At 42.5% G+C, this 27136-nt stretch overlaps 1 protein-coding gene across 1 annotated transcript in view; it reads right to left on the reverse strand.

Annotated features, from left to right (window-relative positions):
• Positions 1-321: 321 nt before the first annotated feature.
• Positions 322-27136, reverse strand: part of LOC121543836 (glutamate receptor ionotropic, NMDA 2D-like) — a 92456-nt gene continuing 65641 nt past the window's right edge. Inside the window, exons 11-17 of the mRNA XM_041853979.2 lie at positions 25456-25685; positions 24803-24963; positions 21476-21545; positions 21119-21236; positions 1931-2166; positions 645-1528; positions 322-373 (exon numbers count right to left, since the gene is read on the reverse strand). Of these exons, the coding sequence (XP_041709913.2) occupies positions 322-373; positions 645-1528; positions 1931-2166; positions 21119-21236; positions 21476-21545; positions 24803-24963; positions 25456-25685 (1751 nt within the window). The remainder of the gene's footprint in view (positions 374-644; positions 1529-1930; positions 2167-21118; positions 21237-21475; positions 21546-24802; positions 24964-25455; positions 25686-27136) is intronic.

Below are 27136 nucleotides of genomic sequence, written 5' to 3' on the forward strand. Positions count from 1 at the left end.
CCTCCCTCTTTTTCCTCTTCTTCTTCTTTTTCTTCTTCTCCTTATCTTTCCTCCTCTTCTTCTCTCGTTTCCTCTCGTCGTCTCCTCCTCCTCCACTGCGATCCCTCTCTCTCTCACCCCAACCCGCCCACCACTCCTGTAACTGGGCCAACTGGCTACCTCCTCTCTCCCTCTCTCTCTCCATGTCTCTCTCCCCTCGGGGAGGGCGTGGTTTTCGGGGTGGTATGGGTGGTGGCTGGCGCCCGTGACTGAGGGAGCGAGAGGAGATAATGGAACGCTGTCTGTCCCTCCCCCTCCCCAGGAGAAGACTGGACTCCTCTGTCAGCTCCTCATCCTCATCATCCTCCTCTGCGTCCAAACCTTCCCGCGTGCTCTGAGAGGTCAATGAGGAGGAGGAGGAAGGAGAGGAGGAGCGAGAGGAGGAGGTAGAGGAGGAGGTGGATGATGTGTTAGAGGAAGAGGAAGACGTTGAGGTGGTGTAGGGGAGTGAGGCGGAGGGAGAGGGGGGAGTGTAGGTGGGGGACAAGGGCACGGGTACGGGGAGCGGGAGAGGAGGAGAGACGGGGCGTCCCCTCCTCCCTCCACCATCCCTCGCTCCATCCCTTCCTCCTCCCCTCCGCCCCAGGGGTAGGATGTTCTCGTACAGAGGCCCGCCTGGCTCTTTGGGCTTCTTGGGCCGGCGCTTCCTCCAAAAGGATGAGGGGAGAGGGGGGGAGGGGTGTGGCAGCGGGGGGTTAGGGGGCAGAGGGACTGGGGTCACGCCCACGGCTTGGCTTTTAGGAGGCAGCCGAGGCGTCCCCAAAGGTTTGACCCCTCCCTTTCCCTGAACCCCAGCGCCACCACCTCCCACCACCCTCTTCCCCACCCCATGGTCAGGGCCCTTCTCCGAGTAGAAGGCCACAGTGGCGGGAGGGGGCTGGGGGTGGCTCCTGGGGGCTGTTTTGGGGGTCTGGGACCCTGCCGGCTGGTCCATACAGGGCCCCAGACCCTCAGGGTCGATGGGTCCATAGTAGCGTTTATATCCATCCAGTCCCCCACCACCACCACCACCACCACCACCACCAATCCCCACTCCTCCAGCTGTCGTTCCCCAGGTAGGAGCCATTTTCTGGGGGAAGGGCCCCATGTCTGCGACGGCCCCGCGGACCGCCATGGGGTTGGTGGCGGTCCCGGTCTTGGGCAGCCTCCAGCGGTCCACCATGGCCAGTCTGCGGTCGGGCCGGGGGAGGAATGTGGAGCAGGGCAGGGGCGCCCCCAGCATGGGTGTGTTGGAGGGCCCCAGCGCCGTCCCAGAATGCACTACGGTGGGAGGGGAGCCAGGGAGTTGTGTTTTGTAGACAGGCTGTGGCTGTTGCTGCTGTTGCTGCTGCGCCATGGTCAGGGCCGGGTTGGTTGACGACCCACTGACCAAGTGTGGCTGGGGCGGGACTGTTACCATGGCGCCATGATGATGGGGGAGCATAGCCATGGAGGATTTGGCCCCGCCCGGCATGGTTTCATCCTCAAAGCTGCAGCAACTGTACATGCCCTGGTAGAGAGGGAGAGATAGAGAACAAGTGGGGAATGGTAATGAACATTCAATAAATTATTAATAGAATCAAATCAAACATGCCCTATGTGACTGAGGGACGAGCGGTTATCAGTCAAGCTCTGTATGCATAATATATATTAGTATGTGCTGTTTCTATCAAGGTCATTGTCAAGGTTACCATACTTCCTGAGTGTGAGAGGAATTGAATTCCAATTAATCCTGTGAATTGACTGAGTGGAAATGGAATTGACCTCAACATACTCATCACAAACACACACACATCACACACGCACGGACACACGCACACGCAGGCAAACACACACAAACACACCTACACACAAACATAAGATACCTCTTGACCCCCCCACACACACACCATTTCCCACCACACAAACTCACCCTACTGATGGCCAGTAGGAAGTCCAGCCTGCCGGAGCTGGTAGCCATGCAGTGTCTGAGCCTCCAGTAGACCAGGTGCTCCCAGGCAAACACTAGCAGACTGAGCCCCATGGCCACCAGCAGCATGTAGAAGACCCCCGCCATGTTGTCTATGTCCAGCTTACTGCTCATCACCTCGATCTTGTCATTGTGACAGATACCTGACAGCCACAGACGCTCCAGCATCTCAATCTCATCTGGGGAGGGGGAGAGGGGAGTGAAACAGGGAGAAGGGGAACAGGGGTAGATGGGGAGAGATATGGGGGATAGGGAGAGGGCAAGAGAGGGGTGAAGAGAGGGTGCAAAAGGAGGTGAAGGGGGAGGCAGGCAGAAAGGGGTCCGTGCAAAGAGGAGAATTGGGGAGGAAAAGGGGAAAGGAAGGCGAAGGAGGAGGAGTTAGGGTTAGGGAGTAGGGAGAGATTGGAGGAGGAGGAGTAGAGAGGAGGACAGGAGTGGAGGGTTAGGGTTAGCTGTGTGTGTGTGTGTGTGTGTGTGTGTGTGTGTGTGTGTGTGTGTGTGTGTGTGTGTTTCATTAGCACTAAAGGGAGGTCCTCAGGCCCTCTGTTCGCTCATCGTTCAAGGTGACTCCTCAAGGTCAAAGGTCAACAATTGTAAAGGCCTGTATTTGTCAAGCTTCAACAGTACGGCAAAATGAGAGGAGGAGAAGGAGGAGGAGAGAGAGTTAAAGAAAGAGAGAGAAAGAAAAAGTAGAGAGATGGGGGTAGAAGAGGAGGGGCTGAACAATGAAAAAGAAAATAGATGTATAAAAGAAAAAAGCCTCAACAACCCTAATCTAGACATTATAACCCTAATCTAGACATTATAACCCTAATCTAGACATTATAACCCTAATCTAGACATTATAACCCTAATCTAGACATTATAACCCTAATCTAGACATTATAACTCTAATCTAGACATTATAACCCTAATCTAGACATTATAACCCTGGAACAGAGAGAAAATAAAGAGGAGAGAGAAAGATAAAGGGAAAGAGGAGAGGTAGAGTTATATATAGTGGGAGAGAGGGAAAGAGAATGAGAGAGGAGAGGAATTCTTTCTCAGTCAACGACCAGTGTGCCAGGGGAAATGAGAGGAGCGAGGGAACGAGGGAGGCAGAGACGGAGGACGAGAGGCAGAGATTGTGTCATTATGACAAACAGCAGGAACACTCTTCAGTTTGAAGAGGATGAGAGGAGAGAAAAAGGGTTAATGTGACACATTAGAGAGAAGCGAAAGAGAAGAATAACAGATAGGGAGAAGGAGAGACAGAAAAAGAGAGAGGGGAGAGCTTGGAGATTACAATCATTTAATTGTGCTGGAAGGATGGTCAGAATCTCTATCATGGTGGTAGGCTCAGGTGGGTTAGGGGATTCTCATCTACTAACCTCAAGGGAGCCAACATGTCCCTCTTTCTCATTTATGAAAACTAGCCTACCCACAAGCACAGGGAGCCCTACGCCCACTCTGATTGGCTGTTAGGGAGTTTGCTTGTGTAACCATAGTGATGGACAGACAGATAGCAGATGTATAATTAATTGAGAGACTAAAAAAGCATTTAGCAGAGAGGAACGCAATGAGACAACTATTTAACAACCACCACTACTACTGCTCTACTATCATAACAACCACTACTACTACAGCTCTACTATCATAACAACCACTACTACTACTGCTCTACTATCATAACAACCACTACTACTAATGGTCTACTATCACAACAACCACTACTACTGCTCTACTATCATAACAACCACTACTACTACTGTTCTACAATCATAACAACCACTACTACTACTGCTATACTATAATAACAACCACCACTACTACTGCTCTACTATCATAACAACCACTACTACTACTGATCTACTATCATAACAACCACGACTACTACTGCTCTACTATCATAACAACCACCACTACTAGTGTTCTACTATCATAACAACCACCACTACTACTGTTCTACTATCATAACAACCACTACTACTACTGCTCTACTATCATAACATCCACTACTACTACTGATCTACTATCATAACAACCACTACTACTACTGCTCTACTATCATAACAACCACCACTACTACTGCTCTACTATCATAACAACCACCACTACTACTGTTCTACTATCATAACAACCACTACTACTACTGTTCTACTATCATAACAACCACTACTACTACTGCTCTACTATCATAACAACCACCACTACTACTGCTCTACTATCATAACAACCACCACTACTACTGTTCTACTATCATAACAACCACTACTACTACTGTTCTACTATCATAACAACCACTACTACTACTGATCTACTATCATAACAACCACTACTACTACTGCTCTACTATCATAACAACCACTACCACTACTGATCTACTATCATAACAACCACTACTACTACTGCTCTACTATCATAACAACCACCACTACTACTGCTCTACTATCATAACAACCACCACTACTACTGCTATACTGTAATAACAACCACTACTACTACTGATCTACTATCATAACAACCACTACTACTACTGTTCTACTATCATAACAACCACCACTACTACTGATCTACTATCATAACAACCACTACTACTACTGTTCTACTATCATAACAACCACTACTACTGCTTTACTATCATAACAACCACCACTACTACTGCTCTACTATGATAACAACCACTACTACTACTGATCTACTATCATAACAACCACTACTACTACTGTTCTACTATCATAACAACCACTACTACTGCTTTACTATCATAACAACCACCACTACTACTGCTCTACTATGATAACAACCACCACTACTACTGCTCTACTATCATAACAACCACCACTACTACTGCTCTACTATGATAACAACCACTACTACTACTGCTCTACTATCATAACATCCACTACTACTACTGCTCTACTATGATAACAACCACTACTACTACTGCTCTACTATCATAACAACCACTACTACTACTGCTCTACTATCATAACAACCACTACTACTACTGATCTACTATCATAACAACCACTACTACTACTGATCTACTATCATAACAACCACTACTACTACTGTTCTACTATCATAACAACCACTACTACTACTGTTCTACTATCATAACAACCACTACTACTGCTCTACTATCATAACAACCACTACTACTACTGTTCTACTATCATAACAACCACTACTACTACTGTTCTACTATCATAACAACCACCACTACTACTGCTCTACTATCATAACAACCACTACTACTGCTCTACTATCATAACAACCACTACTACTGCTCTACTATCATAACAACCACTACTACTACTGCTCTACTATCATAACAACCACTACTACTACTGCTCTACTATCATAACAACCACTACTACTACTGATCTACTATCATAACAACCACTACTACTACTGTTCTACTATCATAACAACCACCACTACTACTGATCTACTATCATAACAACCACTACTACTACTGTTCTACTATCATAACAACCACTACTACTGCTTTACTATCATAACAACCACCACTACTACTGCTCTACTATGATAACAACCACTACTACTACTGCTCTACTATCATAACAACCACTACTACTACTGCTCTACTATCATAACAACCACTACTACTACTGCTCTACTATCATAACAACCACTACTACTACTGTTCTACTATCATAACAACCACTACTACTACTGTTCTACTATCATAACAACCACTACTACTACTGCTCTACTATCATAACAACCACTACTACTACTGTTCTACTATCATAACAACCACTACTACTACTGTTCTACTATCATAACAACCACTACTACTGCTCTACTATCATAACAACCACTACTACTACTGTTCTACTATCATAACAACCACTACTACTACTGTTCTACTATCATAACAACCACCACTACTACTGCTCTACTATCATAACAACCACTACTACTGCTCTACTATCATAACAACCACTACTACTGCTCTACTATCATAACAACCACTACTACTGCTCTACTATCATAACAACCACTACTACTGCTCTACTATCATAACAACCACTACTACTACTGCTATACTATAATAACAACCACCACTACTACTGCTCTACTATCATAACAACCACCACTACTACTGCTCTACTATCATAACAACCACTACTACTAGTGTTCTACTATCATAACAACCACCACTACTACTGCTCTACTATCATAACAACCACTACTACTACTGGTCAACTATCATAACAACCACTACTACTACTGTTATACTATCATAACAACCACCACTACTACTGCTCTACTATCATAACAACCACTACTACTACTGGTCTACTATCATAACAACCACTACTACTACTGTTCTACCATCACAACAACCACCACTACTACTGCTCTACTATCATAACAACCACTACTACTGCTCTACTATCATAACAACCAGTACTACTACTGATCTACTATCATAACAACCACTACTACTAGTGTTCTACTATCATAACAACCACCACTACTACTGCTCTACTATCATAACAACCACTACTACTAATGGTCTACTATCATAACAACCACTACTACTACTGTTCTACTATCATAACAACCACCACTACTACTGCTCTACTATCATAACAACCACCACTACTACTGATCTACTATCATAACAACCACCACTACTACTGCTCTACTATCATAACAACCACTACTACTACTGATCTACTATCATAACAACCACCACTACTACTGCTCTACTATCATAACAACCACCATTACTACTGCTCTACTATCATAACAACCACTACTACTACTGCTCTACTATCATAACAACCACCACTACTAGTGTTCTACTATCATAACAACCACCACTACTACTGCTCTACTATCATAACAACCACTACCACTACTGCTATACTATAATAACAACCACCACTACTACTGCTCTACTATCATAACAACCACTACTACTACTGCTATACTATAATAACAACCACCACTACTACTGTTCTACTATCATAACAACCACCACTACTACTGCTCTACTATCATAACAACCACTACTACTACTGCTATACTATCATAACAACCACTACTACTACTGATCTACTATCATAACAACCACTACTACTACTGCTCTACTATCACAACAACCACTACTACTACTGTTCTACTATCATAACAACCACTACTACTACTGCTCTACTATCATAACAACCACCACTACTACTGCTCTACTATCATAACAACCACTACTACTACTGCTATACTATAATAACAACCACCACTACTACTGCTCTACTATCATAACAACCACTACTACTACTGCTATACTATAATAACAACCACCACTACTACTGTTCTACTATCATAACAACCACCACTACTACTGCTCTACTATCATAACAACCACTACTACTACTGCTCTACTATCATAACAACCACTACTACTACTGATCTACTATCAAACAACCACTACTACTACTGCTCTACTATCATAACAACCACTACTACTACTGTTCTACTATCATAACAACCACCACTACTACTGCTCTACTATCATAACAACCACTACTACTACTGCTATACTATAATAACAACCACCACTACTACTGTTCTACTATCATAACAACCACCACTACTACTGCTCTACTATCATAACAACCACTACTACTACTGCTCTACTATCATAACAACCACTACTACTACTGATCTACTATCATAACAACCACTACTACTACTGCTCTACTATCATAACAACCACTACTACTACTGTTCTACTATCATAACAACCACCACTACTACTGCTCTACTATCATAACAACCACCACTACTACTGCTCTACTATCATAACAACCACTACTACTACTGCTCTACTATCATAACAACCACCACTACTACTGCTCTACTATCATAACAACCACTACTACTACTGCTATACTATCATAACAACCAGCACTACTACTGCTCTACTATCATAACAACCACCACTACTACTGATCTACTATCATAACAACAGCCCTTACTGCTCTACCATCATAACAACCACCACTACTACTGTTCTACTATCATAACAACCACTACTACTACTGCTCTACTATCATAACAACCACTACTACTACTGATCTACTATCATAACAACCACTACTACTACTGCTCTACTATCATAACAACCACTACTACTACTGTTCTACTATCATAACAACCACCACTACTACTGCTCTACTATCATAACAACCACTACTACTAATGCTATACTATAATAACAACCACCACTACTACTGTTCTACTATCATAACAACCACCACTACTACTGCTCTACTATCATAACAACCACTACTACTACTGCTCTACTATCATAACAACCACTACTACTACTGATCTACTATCATAACAACCACTACTACTACTGCTCTACTATCATAACAACCACTACTACTACTGTTCTACTATCATAACAACCACCACTACTACTGCTCTACTATCATAACAACCACCACTACTACTGCTCTACTATCATAACAACCACTACTACTACTGCTCTACTATCATAACAACCACCACTACTACTGCTCTACTATCATAACAACCACTACTACTACTGCTATACTATCATAACAACCAGCACTACTACTGCTCTACTATCATAACAACCACCACTACTACTGATCTACTATCATAACAACAGCCCTTACTGCTCTACCATCATAACAACCACCACTACTACTGTTCTACTATCATAACAACCACTACTACTACTGCTCTACAATCATAACAACCACCACTACTACTGATCTACTATCATAACAACCACTACTACTACTGCTCTACTATCATAACAACCACTACTACTGCTCTACTATCATAACAACCACTACTACTGCTCTACAATCATAACAACCACCACTACTACTGATCTACTATCATAACAACCACTACTACTACTGCTCTACTATCATAACAACCACTACTACTGCTCTACTATCATAACAACCACTACTACTGCTCTACAATCATAACAACCACCACTACTACTGATCTACTATCATAACAACCACTACTACTACTGCTCTACTATCATAACAATGACTACTACTGCTCTACTATCATAACAACCACTACTACTACTATACTATAATAACAACCACCACTACTACTGCTCTACTATCATAACAACCACTACTACTACTGTTCTACTATCATAACAACCACCACTACTACTGCTCTACTATCATAACAACCACTACTACTACTGATCTACTATCATAACAACCACCACTACTACTGCTCTACTATCATAACAACCACCACTACTACTGCTCTACTATCATAACAACCACTACTACTACTGATCTACTATCATAACAACCACCACTACTACTGCTCTACTATCATAACAACCACCACTACTACTGCTCTACTATCATAACAACCACTACTACTACTGATCTACTATCATAACAACCACCACTATTACTGCTCTACTATCATAACAACCACCACTACTACTGCTCTACTATCATAACAACCACCACTACTACTGCTCTACTATCATAACAACCACTACTACTACTGATCTACTATCATAACAACCACCACTACTACTGCTCTACTATCATAACAACCACTACTACTACTGCTCTACTATCATAACAACCACTACTACTACTGTTCTACTATCATAACAACCACTACTACTACTGCTCTACTATCATAACAACCACTACTACTACTGCTCTACTATCATAACAACCACTACTACTACTGTTCTACTATCATAACAACCACTACTACTACTGCTCTACTATCATAACAACCACTACTACTACTGATCAACTATCATAACAACCACTACTACTACTATACTATAATAACAACCACCACTACTACTGCTCTACTATCATAACAACCACCACTACTACTGTTCAAATATCATAACAACCACCACTACTACTACTCTACTATCATAACAACCACTACTACTACTGCTATACTATAATAACAACCACTACTACTACTGCTCTACTATCATAACAACCACTACTACTACTGCTCTACTATCATAACAACCACCACTACTACTGCTCTACTATCATAACAACCACCACTACTACTGTTTCTAATATCATAACAACCACCACTACTACTACTCTACTATCATAACAACCACTACTACTACTGCTATACTATAATAACAACCACTACTACTACTGCTCTACTATCATAACAACCACTACTACTACTGCTATACTATAATAACAACCACCACTACTACTGCTCTACAATCATAACAACCACCACTACTACTGCTCTACTATCATAACAACCACCACTACTACTGCTCTACTATCATAACAACCACTACTACTACTGATCTACTATCATAACAACCACCACTACTACTGCTCTACTATCATAACAACCACCACTACTACTGCTCTACTATCATAACAACCACTACTACTACTGATCTACTATCATAACAACCACCACTATTACTGCTCTACTATCATAACAACCACCACTACTACTGCTCTACTATCATAACAACCACCACTACTACTGCTCTACTATCATAACAACCACTACTACTACTGATCTACTATCATAACAACCACCACTACTACTGCTCTACTATCATAACAACCACTACTACTACTGCTCTACTATCATAACAACCACTACTACTACTGTTCTACTATCATAACAACCACTACTACTACTGCTCTACTATCATAACAACCACTACTACTACTGCTCTACTATCATAACAACCACTACTACTACTGTTCTACTATCATAACAACCACTACTACTACTGCTCTACTATCATAACAACCACTACTACTACTGATCAACTATCATAACAACCACTACTACTACTATACTATAATAACAACCACCACTACTACTGCTCTACTATCATAACAACCACCACTACTACTGTTCTAATATCATAACAACCACCACTACTACTACTCTACTATCATAACAACCACTACTACTACTGCTATACTATAATAACAACCACTACTACTACTGCTCTACTATCATAACAACCACCACTACTACTGCTCTACTATCATAACAACCACCACTACTACTGTTCTAATATCATAACAACCACCACTACTACTACTCTACTATCATAACAACCACTACTACTACTGCTATACTATAATAACAACCACTACTACTACTGCTCTACTATCATAACAACCACTACTACTACTGCTATACTATAATAACAACCACCACTACTACTGCTCTACAATCATAACAACCACCACCACTACTGCTCTACTATCATAACAACCACTACTACTACTGCTCTACTATCATAACAACCACCACTACTACTGCTCTACTATCATAACAACCACCACTACTACTGATCTACTATCATAACAACCACCACTACTACTGCTCTACTATCATAACAACCACTACTACTACTGATCTACTATCATAACAACCACTACTACTGCTTTACTATCATAACAACCACCACTACTACTGCTCTACTATCATAACAACCACTACTACTACTGCTCTACTATAATAACAACCACTACTACTACTGCTCTACTATCATAACAACCACTACTACTACTGCTCTACTATCATAACAACCACTACTACTACTGCTCTACTATCTTAACAACCACTAATACTACTGTTCTACTATCATAACAACCACTACTACTACTGCTCTACTATCATAACAACCACTACTACTACTGATCTACTATCATAACAACCACTACTACTACTGTTCTACTATCATAACAACCACCACTACTACTGATCTACTATCATAACAACCACTACTACTACTGTTCTACTATCATAACAACCACTACTACTGCTTTACTATCATAACAACCACCACTACTACTGCTCTACTATGATAACAACCACTACTACTACTGCTCTACTATCATAACAACCACTACTACTACTGATCTACTATCATAACAACCACTACTACTGCTTTACTATCATAACAACCACCACTACTACTGCTCTACTATCATAACAACCACTACTACTACTGCTCTACTATAATAACAACCACTACTACTACTGCTCTACTATCATAACAACCACTACTACTACTGCTCTACTATCATAACAACCACTACTACTACTGCTCTACTATCTTAACAACCACTAATACTACTGTTCTACTATCATAACAACCACTACTACTACTGCTCTACTATCATAACAACCACTACTACTACTGATCTACTATCATAACAACCACTACTACTACTGTTCTACTATCATAACAACCACCACTACTACTGATCTACTATCATAACAACCACTACTACTACTGTTCTACTATCATAACAACCACTACTACTGCTTTACTATCATAACAACCACCACTACTACTGCTCTACTATGATAACAACCACTACTACTACTGCTCTACTATCATAACAACCACTACTACTACTGCTCTACTATCATAACAACCACTACTACTACTGCTCTACTATCATAACAACCACTACTACTACTGTTCTACTATCATAACAACCACTACTACTACTGTTCTACTATCATAACAACCACTACTACTACTGCTCTACTATCATAACAACCACTACTACTACTGTTCTACTATCATAACAACCACTACTACTACTACTGTTCTACTATCATAACAACCACCACTACTACTGCTCTACTATCATAACAACCACCACTACTACTGTTCTACTATCATAACAACCACCACTACTACTGTTCTACTATCATAACAACCACTACTACTGCTCTACTATCATAACAACCACTACTACTACTGTTCTACTATCATAACAACCACTACTACTACTGTTCTACTATCATAACAACCACCACTACTACTGCTCTACTATCATAACAACCACTACTACTGCTCTACTATCATAACAACCACTACTACTGCTCTACTATCATAACAACCACTACTACTGCTCTACTATCATAACAACCACTACTACTGCTCTACTATCATAACAACCACTACTACTACTGCTATACTATAATAACAACCACCACTACTACTGCTCTACTATCATAACAACCACCACTACTACTGCTCTACTATCATAACAACCACTACTTCTAGTGTTCTACTATCATAACAACCACCACTACTACTGCTCTACTATCATAACAACCACTACTACTACTGGTCTACTATCATAACAACCACTACTACTACTGTTATACTATCATAACAACCACCACTACTACTGCTCTACTATCATAACAACCATCACTACTACTGGTCTACTATCATAACAACCACTACTACTACTGTTCTACCATCACAACAACCACCACTACTACTGCTCTACTATCATAACAACCACTACTACTGCTCTACTATCATAACAACCAGTACTACTACTGATCTACTATCATAACAACCACTACTACTAGTGTTCTACTATCATAACAACCACCACTACTACTACTCTACTATCATAACAACCACTACTACTACTGCTATACTATAATAACAACCACTACTACTACTGCTCTACTATCATAACAACCACTACTACTACTGCTATACTATAATAACAACCACCACTACTACTGCTCTACAATCATAACAACCACCACTACTACTGCTCTACTATCATAACAACCACTACTACTACTGCTCTACTATCATAACAACCACCACTACTACTGCTCTACTATCATAACAACCACCACTACTACTGATCTACTATCATAACAACCACCACTACTACTGCTCTACTATCATAACAACCACCACTACTACTGCTCTACTATCATAACAACCACTACTACTACTGATCTACTATCATAACAACCACCACTACTACTGCTCTACTATCATAACAACCACCACTACTACTGCTCTACTATCATAACAACCACTACTACTACTGATCTACTATCATAACAACCACCACTATTACTGCTCTACTATCATAACAACCACCACTACTACTGCTCTACTATCATAACAACCACCACTACTACTGCTCTACTATCATAACAACCACTACTACTACTGATCTACTATCATAACAACCACCACTACTACTGCTCTACTATCATAACAACCACTACTACTACTGCTCTACTATCATAACAACCACTACTACTACTGTTCTACTATCATAACAACCACTACTACTACTGCTCTACTATCATAACAACCACTACTACTACTGCTCTACTATCATAACAACCACTACTACTACTGTTCTACTATCATAACAACCACTACTACTACTGCTCTACTATCATAACAACCACTACTACTACTGATCAACTATCATAACAACCACTACTACTACTATACTATAATAACAACCACCACTACTACTGCTCTACTATCATAACAACCACCACTACTACTGTTCTAATATCATAACAACCACCACTACTACTACTCTACTATCATAACAACCACTACTACTACTGCTATACTATAATAACAACCACTACTACTACTGCTCTACTATCATAACAACCACCACTACTACTGCTCTACTATCATAACAACCACCACTACTACTGTTCTAATATCATAACAACCACCACTACTACTACTCTACTATCATAACAACCACTACTACTACTGCTATACTATAATAACAACCACTACTACTACTGCTCTACTATCATAACAACCACTACTACTACTGCTATACTATAATAACAACCACCACTACTACTGCTCTACAATCATAACAACCACCACCACTACTGCTCTACTATCATAACAACCACTACTACTACTGCTCTACTATCATAACAACCACCACTACTACTGCTCTACTATCATAACAACCACCACTACTACTGTTCTACTATCATAACAACCACCACTACTACTGTTCTACTATCATAACAACCACTACTACTGCTCTACTATCATAACAACCACTACTACTACTGTTCTACTATCATAACAACCACTACTACTACTGTTCTACTATCATAACAACCACCACTACTACTGCTCTACTATCATAACAACCACTACTACTGCTCTACTATCATAACAACCACTACTACTGCTCTACTATCATAACAACCACTACTACTGCTCTACTATCATAACAACCACTACTACTGCTCTACTATCATAACAACCACTACTACTACTGCTATACTATAATAACAACCACCACTACTACTGCTCTACTATCATAACAACCACCACTACTACTGCTCTACTATCATAACAACCACTACTTCTAGTGTTCTACTATCATAACAACCACCACTACTACTGCTCTACTATCATAACAACCACTACTACTACTGGTCTACTATCATAACAACCACTACTACTACTGTTATACTATCATAACAACCACCACTACTACTGCTCTACTATCATAACAACCATCACTACTACTGGTCTACTATCATAACAACCACTACTACTACTGTTCTACCATCACAACAACCACCACTACTACTGCTCTACTATCATAACAACCACTACTACTGCTCTACTATCATAACAACCAGTACTACTACTGATCTACTATCATAACAACCACTACTACTAGTGTTCTACTATCATAACAACCACCACTACTACTGCTCTACTATCATAACAACCACTACTACTAATGGTCTACTATTATAACAACCACTACTACTACTGTTCTACTATCATAACAACCACCACTACTACTGCTCTACTATCATAACAACCACCACTACTACTGATCTACTATCATAACAACCACCACTACTACTGCTCTACTATCATAACAACCACTACTACTACTGATCTACTATCATAACAACCACCACTACTACTGCTCTACTATCATAACAACCACCACTACTACTGCTCTACTATCATAACAACCACTACTACTACTGCTCTACTATCATAACAACCACCACTACTAGTGTTCTACTATCATAACAACCACCACTACTACTGCTCTACTATCATAACAACCACTACTACTACTGCTATACTATAATAACAACCACCACTACTACTGCTCTACTATCATAACAACCACTACTACTACTGCTATACTATAATAACAACCACCACTACTACTGTTCTACTATCATAACAACCACCACTACTACTGCTCTACTATCATAACAACCACTACTACTACTGATCTACTATCATAACAACCACCACTACTACTGCTCTACTATCATAACAACCACCACTACTACTGCTCTACTATCATAACAACCACCACTACTACTGCTCTACTATCATAACAACCACTACTACTACTGATCTACTATCATAACAACCACTACTACTACTGCTCTACTATCATAACAACCACTACTACTACTGTTCTACTATCATAACAACCACTACTACTACTGCTCTACTATCATAACAACCACTACTACTACTGCTCTACTATCATAACAACCACTACTACTACTGTTCTACTATCATAACAACCACTACTACTACTGCTCTACTATCATAACAACCACTACTACTACTGATCAACTATCATAACAACCACTACTACTACTATACTATAATAACAACCACCACTACTACTGCTCTACTATCATAACAACCACCACTACTACTGATCTAATATCATAACAACCACCACTACTACTACTCTACTATCATAACAACCACTACTACTACTGCTATACTATAATAACAACCACTACTACTACTGCTCTACTATCATAACAACCACCACTACTACTGCTCTACTATCATAACAACCACTACTACTACTGCTATACTATAATAACAACCACCACTACTACTGCTCTACTATCATAACAACCACCACTACTACTGCTCTACTATCATAACAACCACTACTACTACTGCTCTACTATCATAACAACCACCACTACTACTGCTCTACTATCATAACAACCACCACTACTACTGATCTACTATCATAACAACCACCACTACTACTGCTCTACTATCATAACAACCACTACTACTACTGCTATACTATAATAATAACCACTACTACTACTGCTCTACTATCATAACAACCACTACTACTACTACTGCTCTACTATCATAACAGCCACTACTACTACTGCTCTACTATCATAACAACCACCACTACTAGTGTTCTACTATCATAACAACCACTACAGTACTACTACTGTTCTACTATCATAACAACCACCAGTGTTGCTACAGCAGTTACTACTACTACTACTGTCCAGGGTTATAGTGCCAAGTCTATTTTAATTGCATCACTTCGGGATATGAATTGAAATTCAAGCCATGGAGTTGAAAAGTCCTCATAGCATTGTCTGACTGAATTGAAATGGAACTGACCCTGCTATTCTAATGACCTCTCTACTACCTCCTATGTTGTCGTTGCTTAAATCATGCCGGCCCAGTCAGCCGTGTGATTTGACTAATGGGACTTCTGTTGAACATCATTAGCCATTTAGCCAGAGCCCACAGCTACAGCAACAGATGGACCAGGGCATATTGGAACGCAACAACAGACTCAGGTACCTGTTTAAAGCTGCCTTCTCAAAGAGAAGACGAGAATCTTTAGAAAAATCACCGCTCCAATGCGCTTTCTGTGCCTTTTTTCCACTTGACTTTGAGTGTATCTGTTCAGTCTTGACCTTCACCAATGACAAATTGATATGGATAACTGCCATATTGAAACACAATGACACAGAATAGGAAAAGCTTTTCCCCCTTCCACAGGTAGACAGCAGACATAGTGGTACACACACGAACACGTCCCTCCAAACAAAACCCTTTTTCTAAGCTCTGTCTCATCCCTGGGGCTTTCTCTCCACTTGACTCAGAGTGACTCTGCTTTCTATTCTCTCTCTCTCTCTCTCTCTCTCTCTCTCTCTCTCTCTCTCTCTCTCTCTCTCTCTCTCTCTCTCTCTCTCTCCCTCCCTCTCTCCTTTTTCTCCCTCCTTCACACCATAGCTGTAGACTGTTTATGTTTAGATGGCAGTCTTCTCTCCCCGCGCCTCCAGCCAGCTCCAACCAGCTCCAGCCTGCCAAATCTGGCAGGTGTGTCAAATCCACACAACACCTCTGACCTACTTGGCAGGTGAGGTCAGGTAGAGCTCGCGCTGTCACCACACAGATGGCATGTTCCAACGAGGCGGTTTTAGGGAAAACATGGGTAGTAGGGGCTAGGGGCAATTCTGTCAAACTGCCACCCGTGACATCATGCCAGACATGTCCACAGACGTGTGGGTACATGGTAGCTGCCTGGGCAGCAAATTATATATAATCCCCTGTTTCTATCAAACCCTAGACAAAACAACCAACTGCTTCTCAAATCATATACAAATTACAGCTTATATCAAACTTTTCACAAATACTGCTTGTATCAAATCCTATTCAAACTACTGCTTATACCAAACCTTATACAAACTCATACTGCTTGTATCAAACCCTATGCAAACTACTGCTTATATCAAACCTTTTACAAATATTGCTTGTATCAAACCCCTATGCAAACTACTGCTTATACCAAACCTTATACAAACTACTACTGCTTGCAGGCAACACTCAAAAGGAGAAAGGAAACCTTTGTGCACTGCAGAGGTGCTGGTTGTGGAGAGATCAATAAGATCTCAAAGAGTCACACATTGTGCAATCATTATCCAGAAAAAATGGAGATAGATGCTATAGATCTCACATGAGGCCGTGTGTAACGATGGAAGTTATGACATGACATAAGAAGAATAATGGTATAGAACAGAGCGTCAGAATGGATGTTGAGAAGCGGCCCTTAAGGAAACGTGAATGTGAGAAACATCTCCTATCCTCTAGGAATTAATCCTCTTCTTTAGTAATCCCCACATACAGTATAATACCTTACGATTAGCAGATCCATCCTCACTTAACACCTCCTGTTCCTAGAGCCCTCCACCATACAGCACCATTGTTCAGCCTGAGGTACACAGAGGTAAGAGCAAGGGCATGCTCCACCAACAAATCAAATAAATAAAAGCAACAACAAATAAAACCTGTCAATGCAGGTGTGAACGCTCCGTTTCCCATGCATAGACTGTTTCCCACGTGGTCTCAGGATGTTATTTAATAGATCTTGGCACCAAATTGGCATTATCAGTGTGTAAGCAGCTAAAGCGCAGTGTGCCAGAGGCAGCTAAAGGGCTTTGTCCGCCACGCCACGAGCAAAGCCAATTTAAAAAATGAGTAAAGCCAAACAAGGAGCATCCGATTGAGACAATACAGTGTGTGTGTGTTTGTGTTTGTGTTTGTTTTTTGTTTGTGTGTGTGTGTGTGTGTGTGTGTGTGTGTGTGTGTGTGTGTGCGTGCGTGCGTGTGTGTGAGGCAGCCTGTAAAAATGACAATTAAGCATTAGTGTTTTGACAGCCTCTGCTAAAAACAGCCTTTCTCTCTATTACAGGCTAAATCTCTCTTTCTCTCTAATCCCCGACATTGGAAATAGACAATGGACAAACATAGTGTTATAATAACACCCTATCGGAATTCAATTATTGAATTATCTGGCTCACTATGTCATCTCTATTTCTACTGAAATGTCTATATATGTCTCTCCTATTCCTTTAGTTTCAGTCAGTCTGTCTGTTTCAGCCATTATTTCTTGCAGTCCGTTTCTGTCCTTCCCTCTCAGTCTCTTTGTGTCTCTCTGTCTCGCTCTGTTCCTCAGCTTATCTGTAATGACTATAAAACTGTCGCAGCACAAGTTGTGATGATCCCTCCAAACAACACTGACACACACAAACTAAATATTTCCTTTCATCAGATGGAAGAGAGCGAGAGAAAAAAAGAGAGAGGAGGAAGAGAGGAAGGTATATCAAAAGAGATTCTCAAAAATAGTCTGAAGTGCTGCTCCTAATGCCTGAAAGCCATAGTACCACATCCCTCATTCCTATGGCCCCATCCCCTGTTCAAGATCCCTCATTCCTCAGGCCCCATCCCCAGTTCAAGATCCCTCATTCCTATGGCCCCATCCCCTGTTCAAGATCCCTCATTCCTATGGCCCCATCCCCAGTTCAAGATCCCTCATTCCTATGTCCCCATCCCCAGTTCAAGATCCCTCATTCCTATGGCCCCATCCCCAGTTCAAGATCCCTCATTGCTATGGCCCCATCCCCAGTTCAAGATCCCTCATTCCTATGGCCCCATCCCCTGTTCAAGATCCCTCATTCCTATGGCCCCATCCCCAGTTCAAGATCCCTCATTCCTATGTCCCCATCCCCAGTTCAAGATCCCTCATTCCTATGGCCCCATCCCCAGTTCAAGATCCTTCATTCCTATGGCCCAATCCCCTGTTCAAGATCCCTCATTCCTATGGCCCCATCCCCGGTTCAAGATCCCTCATTCCTATGGCCCCATCACCAGTTCAAGATCCCTCATTCCTATGTCCCCATCCCCAGTTCAAGATCCCTCATTCCTATGGCCCCATCCCCAGTTCAAGATCCCTCATTCCTATGGCCCAATCCCCTGTTCAAGATCCCTCATTCCTATGGCCCCATCCACAGTTCAAGATCCCTCGTTCCTATGGCCCCATCCCCTGTTCAAGATCCCTCATTCCTATGGCCCCATCCCCTGTTCAAGATCCCTCATTCCTATGGACCCATCCCCAGTTCATCTCCGCATAGCCTTTGCTCCGCTTCCATCATGACCCAACAAGTCATCACCATCTCCCCCCAACAGCACCCCACCATATTCCCTCAGCCAGTCCCAATTCACTCCCTCCCCCTTCCCCTTGGCCCTAACCCTCCAATATTCGCAGATCTGTAAGGTGGAAGCAATATGGTGGAAGCTCTACCACTAAACTGCTGATACCTATCCAGACCTTACAGATCTGCAAACATCAAATGGTTAGGACCAAGGGGTAGGTGTAGGGAGTGTCTTTCCTTACCCCTTACCCTTTGCCCTTTGACCTCCATCTCCCCCTTTCTCCTCCCCCCTCCTTTTTACCCCCTACCACCCCTTAGACCTTCCCCAAGTCTCCCCTCACTCTCTACATCCTTGCACTCCCTCCCTCCTTCCTCCTCCCCTGTCCTCACCGTCTCCCTCCCTCCTTCCTCCTCCCCTCCTCCCCTGTCCTCACCGTCTCCCTCCCTCCTTCCTCCTCCCCTCCTCCCCTGTCCTCACTGTCTCCCTCCCTCCTTCCTCCTCCCCTCCTCCCCTGTCCTCACCGTCTCCCACCAGCTGCAGCAGGGCCAGGTCGAGGGGGCGTTTCCAGCGGGAGTTCTTGTGCAGGGCGATACCGTAGCCTGTGGTGGCAAATACCTTCCCAGAGCCTATGGTCATCACCTTTGACAAGCAAACATCAATTCAATCAATCAATCAAGCAAGCAACTAATCACTCACTCAATCACTTACTCACTCCCTCACTCAACCAATCAACCAAGCAATACATCACATTTTTGTATTGCTATTTACTCAAACGCAATGTTCACAAAGTGACAGCATTCCGCTATCTAGCTGACAATAATAAACTATAAAGAAGTAAATAAATAGAAGAAATAAAGTCAAACTTGTCTGGTCATCACCTTACAACCCTCGTCTTTCCTGGCCATGTAGTTCAACACAGCCGCATCGTAGATAAAGGCATCCAACTTCCTGTAGAGAGAGCGAGGGAGTGAAAGAGTTAATAGAACAGAGGGATAGGGGTAGAGAAAGAGAAAGGCAAGAGTTGAGAGAGTGAGAGAGATCTGAAGTTAGGACGAGAGAGGGGGAGGAGAGAGAAAGGGAGAAAGTGCCAAAGAGAGTGAAAAGTGAAGAGAGTGAAAGAGAGAGGGGATGGAAGGTGGAGAGAGAAGGATTTATATAGTACTGTGAGAAAAGAGATGGGAGGAGAGAGAGAGAGAGGGAAATAAGATTTACACATTTCAGGGGGAAAAGACACATGGGGGAGAGAGATAGAGCGTGATGAGGATTATAACGTTTAAGCACAGACACACCGAGAGAACACACAGGGGAGGAAATAACCAGAGAGAGAGAGAGAGAGAGAGAGAGAGAGAGGGGGGCATATATTAAAGAAAGGAAAGGAAAAAATGATGGAGAGATAGAGAGAGGCTGAGGTGGAGCGAAAGAGAGAGAGAGAAGAGGGGTGAGAGAGGAAGACAGAGGGAGCAACAGAGAGCATCTCATTCCCAGCACATGAACAGTGTACTATAAATGGGGTGGCGAGGCAATAGGGGGAGAGATGATGACAGGGGCTTAGTGACAGTAAACTGTAAGGATTATCCAACCCACCAGACATATGATGGAGATTTAACAAGAGAGGAAGAGAGGATAGGGGAAAAGAGGAGAGGGATGCAGAGAGAATGAGAGGAGAAGGTAGAGGGGAAAGATGGAGAGAGGAGAGGAGTGAGTAGAGGAGAGAGATGGAGAGAGGAGGAGAGGAGAGGGTAGAGGGGAGAGATGGAGAGAGAAGGAGAGGAGAGAGTAGAGGAGAGAGATGGAGAGAGGAGAGGAGAGAGTAGAGGAGAGAGATGGAGAGAGAAGGAGTGGAGAGGGGAGAGGGGAGAGGGGAGAGGGGAGAGGGGAGAGGGAGAGGGGAGAGGGGAGAGGGGAGAGATGGAGAGAGGAGAGGAGAGAGATAGAGAGAGGAGAGGAGAGAGATGGAGAGAGGAGAAGAGAGAGTAGAGGAGAGAGATGGAGAGAGAAGGAGAGGAGAGGGTAGAGGGGAGAGATGAAGAAAGTAGGAGAGGAGAGAGTGGTGGAGAGAGATGGAGAGAAGGAGAGGAGAGGGTAGAGGAGAGAGATGGAGAGAGAAGGAGAGGAGAGAGTAGAGGAGAGGGGGGAAGTATTTTACTATTTCTGTAATACAGAGTGGGACAGAGAGAGAAAGAGAGAAAGCGAGAGAGAGAGCGAGAGCGAGAGAGAGGGGGGAGAAAAAGAGAGAGACAGAGATAGATAGAGAGAGAGAGAGAGAGAGAGAGAGAGAGAGAGAGAGAGAGAGAGAGAGAGAGAGAGAGAGAGAGAGAGAGAGAGAGAGAGAGAGAGAGAGAGAGAGAGAAAGAGAGAGAGAGAGAGAGAGAGAGAGAGAGAGAGAGAGAGAGAGAGAGAGAGAGAGAGAGAGAGAGTAAAAAAGAGATAGAATGAAACCAGACATTAGGATAAGGAGAGAGGGGTCATAGAGGAAGCTTTAGGTTGAGAGGTTGATATTGTGAGAGTGAAGTTTAGGGAAAAGAGTGAGAATGAGTGGATCATCCTCCCATAGACATACAGTGGGGAGAACAAGTATTTGATACACTGCCGATTTTGCAGGTTTTCCTACTTACAAAGCATGTAGAGGTCTGTACTTTTTATCATAGGTACACTTCAACTGTGAGAGACGGAATCTAAAACAAAAATCCAGAAAATCACATTGTATGATTTTTAAGTAATTAATTTGCATTTTATTGCATGACATAAGTATTTGATACATCAGAAAAGCTGAACTTAATATTTGGTACAGAAACCTTTCTTTGCAATTATATAGATCACACGTTTCCTGTAGGTCTTGACCAGGTTTGCACACACTGCAGCAGGGATTTTGGCCCACTCCTCCATACAAACCTTCTCCAGATCCTTCAGGTTTCGGGGCTGTCGCTGGGCAATACGGACTTTCAGCTCCCTCCAAAGATGTTCTATTGGGTTCAGGTCTGGAGACTGGCTAGGCCACTCCAGGACCTTGAGATGCTTCTTACGGAGCCACTCCTTAGTTGCCCTGGCTGTGTGTTTCGGGTCGTTGTCATGCTGGAAGACCCAGCCACGACCCATCTTCAATGCTCTTACTGAGGGAAGGAGGTTGTTGGCCAAGATCTCGCGATACATGGCCCCATCCATCCTCCCCTCAATACGGTGCAGTCGTCCCTGTCCCCTTTGCAGAAAAGCATCCCCAAAGAATGATGTTTCCACCTCCATGCTTCACGGTTGGGATGGTGTTCTTGGGGTTGTACTCATCCTTCTTCTTCCTCCAAACACGGCGAGTGGAGTTTAGACCAAAAAGCTATATTTTTGTCTCATCAGACCACATGACCTTCTCCCATTCCTCCTCTGGATCATCCAGATGGTCATTGGCAAACTTCAGACGGGCCTGGACATGCGCTGGCTTGAGCAGGGGGACCTTGCGTGCGCTGCAGGATTTTAATCCATGACGGCGTAGTATGTTACTTATGGTTTTCTTTGAGACTGTGGTCCCAGCTCTCTTCAGGTCATTGACCAGGTCCTGCCGTGTAGTTCTGGGCTGATCCCTCACCTTCCTCATGATCATTGATGCCCCACGAGGTGAGATCTTGCATGGAGCCCCAGACCGAGGGTGATTGATCGTCATCTTGAACTTCTTCCATTTTCTAATAATTGCACCAACAGTTGCTGCCTTCTCACCAAGCTGCTTGCCTATTGTCCTGTAGCCCATCCCAGCCTTGTGCAGGTCTACAATTTTATCCCTGATGTCCTTACACAGCTCTCTGGTCTTGGCCATTGTGGAGAGGTTGGAGTCTGTTTGATTGAGTGTGTGGACAGGTGTCTTTTATACAGGTAACGAGTTCAAACAGGTGCAGTTAATACAGGTAATGAGTGTAGAACAGGAGGGCTTCTTAAAGAAAAACTAACAGGTCTGTGAGAGCCGGAATTCTTACTGGTTGGTAGGTGATCAAATACTTATGTCATGCAATAAAATGCAAATTAATTACTTAAAAATCATACAATGTGATTTTCTGGATTTTTGTTTTAGATTCCGTCTCTCACAGTTGAAGTGTACCTATGATAAAAATGACAGACCTCTACATGCTTTGTAAGTAGGAAAACCTGCAAAATAGGCAGTGTATCAAATACTTGTTCTCCCCACTGTAGTTCAGATTCCAGAGGGGACAGAAAGAAAGACAGACCCAGTCTTGAGGTTGTTAATGGCGTCCTCCACCCCTCTCTGGTTATATTTGACCATGTAATGGTGCATGCCAGGGTAGTTACTGCGGATGTTCTTCTCCGTACTCCCGTTGGGCACCGTGCCAAACTTCAGAGGGGGGTACTGCTCTGTGGGGTGCTGAAACTGAAAAAGAGTTGAGGAAGGAGAGTTTGAGTTGGGCTAAACATCCCTATTTTATGAAGAAACAGTGGCCCTATGTTTTTTACATCAGAGAACCATAGAGACCAAACCACATAAACAGTATGAATCCAGTTGTATTCTAAAATAAAATCTCTAGCCATGTCCAATCACCATAACACTGAGCAGTATCACTACAACAAAGTATTGACCATAAAGCACATGCTATCATATTCAACCAAAACATTGAACATCAGAAAGCAGAATGCAGAGAGAGAGAGAGAGAGAGAGAGAGAGAGAGAGAGAGAGAGAGAGAGAGAGAGAGAGAGAGAGAGAGAGAGAGGAGGGTGCCTGGACAGAAAAGTGTGCTTGCGAGTGCAATTCGTATCAAACTGAACATATTTTGAGCATTGGTACATCAGAATTGAACCCTTTGCCAAGTAACTATAACCCTTACCCACCTTACAAAAAACCACACCATCATTCTTCTATGTTTACCTTTTTGTCTGAGAGTCCAGAGACAGTGTCTATGTACTCCTCCTGGATCATGAAGGCAGCCAGGTTGGCTGTGTAGGAAGCCAGGAAGATGACAGCGAAGAAGGCCCAGATCAGCACCATGATCTTACTGGTGGTTCCTCTGGGGTTCTCCACCGGGACCGAGTTATTGAACACGATGGCCCACAGCAGCCACACAGACTTTCCTATGGTGAACGTAGAGCCTCCTGCCTCTGGATGGAGAGAGGGTGAGAAGGATAGAGGGAGAGGAGGGGGTGGGGGGAGAGCAGGGTTTGGGCAGAGAAGGAGTTTGGTGGGGTGGGGTATGAGGGAGAGAGAGAGGGAGGACATGAGGGAAAAGGAGGAGGAGAGTGCCTCACTGGAAAGGTATGACTGCATTCAGTCAATAGTCCTCTCAATAGAACTTTAAATGAAGGCATGCAGTGTTAAAGGGATACTAGCATGCTAGCAGATACCAATAGACTTCCAGTCATTGCGCTAACGCTAGTTAGCATTGGCTCGTGAAACCCCCTCTAACTTCCTTCATACTGGACACCGAGACATAGAAATAGTATCCACCAGTTAATCTGAATCTGGGGAAGTAGATAAAGGGCCTCATTGGCAAAATCCGAAGTACAGTATCCCTTTAATACACTCAGTAGTGGACAAACCAGTGCTGTAGTTTTGGACTCAACAACAACAGTGTATTCAACCCATTTTACTGTATATAACACTCTAATCAACATTATGGCCAATATTGTTCCACTCAAGATGAACTAAATATCCAAAAGAAAACTGGAATGATTGATCTATGCCTTATGATAAGGTATTGGTACTGACCTTGTATATAGTGTACATTCTTGTGTTTTATTTCTTGTGTGTTTTTATTTGATCTGACCTAGTATTGATCCTATTCTGGATGTTCTATTTCTTTACCTTTGATATGGAACACTGCATTGATGATGAAGAGCTTGAAAGTAAGCATTTCGGTGCACGTGACATATAAACTTTGATTTGATATAAGTAAATAATACCTTGCGGATTCCCTCTCAAGCACTGTCAATAAATATTGAACACCACCGCTTTCAACACTGAGATGTAATCATACACTTAATTTCATCACTCATGGTAAAATCTTCACCAAGATCGAACACTAGAACCCTTATTTTAAACGACAGGAGAAAGGGATGAGAGACAAGAGAGATGAAGGGAATGTGTGAGAGGAGGACAGAGAGGTAAAATATGTACAGCTCAGCAGCCATGCAGTAAAATATGGGAGAGAGAGAGAGAAAGAAAAAAGAGAGAGAAAAAAGAGAGAAAGAGAAATAGAGAGAGAGAGAGAGAGAGCAAGAGAGCGAGAGAAAGCGAGAGAGAGAGACCTAAGAGAGAGAAGAGAGAGAAGGAGAAAGAGCGCGGAGGTATCGGACAGAGGCGGGAAGCATACAGAATATGACAGCGGTGCAAACTAGACTGCTGAATAATATATGTCTGCTTCAATATTAAAAATATAGGGCTGCAATGCAACATATGAGAGAAAGTATTGGTTTCCATGCTCTGATACTGTCACGTTCGTTGTGTAAAGGATTGGACCAAGGTGCAGCGTGGTATGCGTACATGTTTAATGTTAATATTAAACACTCTACAAAATAACAAAGCAACTGAACGTGAAGTTCTAAAGGCTATA

This window comes from Coregonus clupeaformis, chromosome 17, assembly GCF_020615455.1.
Source record: "Coregonus clupeaformis isolate EN_2021a chromosome 17, ASM2061545v1, whole genome shotgun sequence".
NCBI lineage: Eukaryota > Metazoa > Chordata > Actinopteri > Salmoniformes > Salmonidae > Coregonus > Coregonus clupeaformis.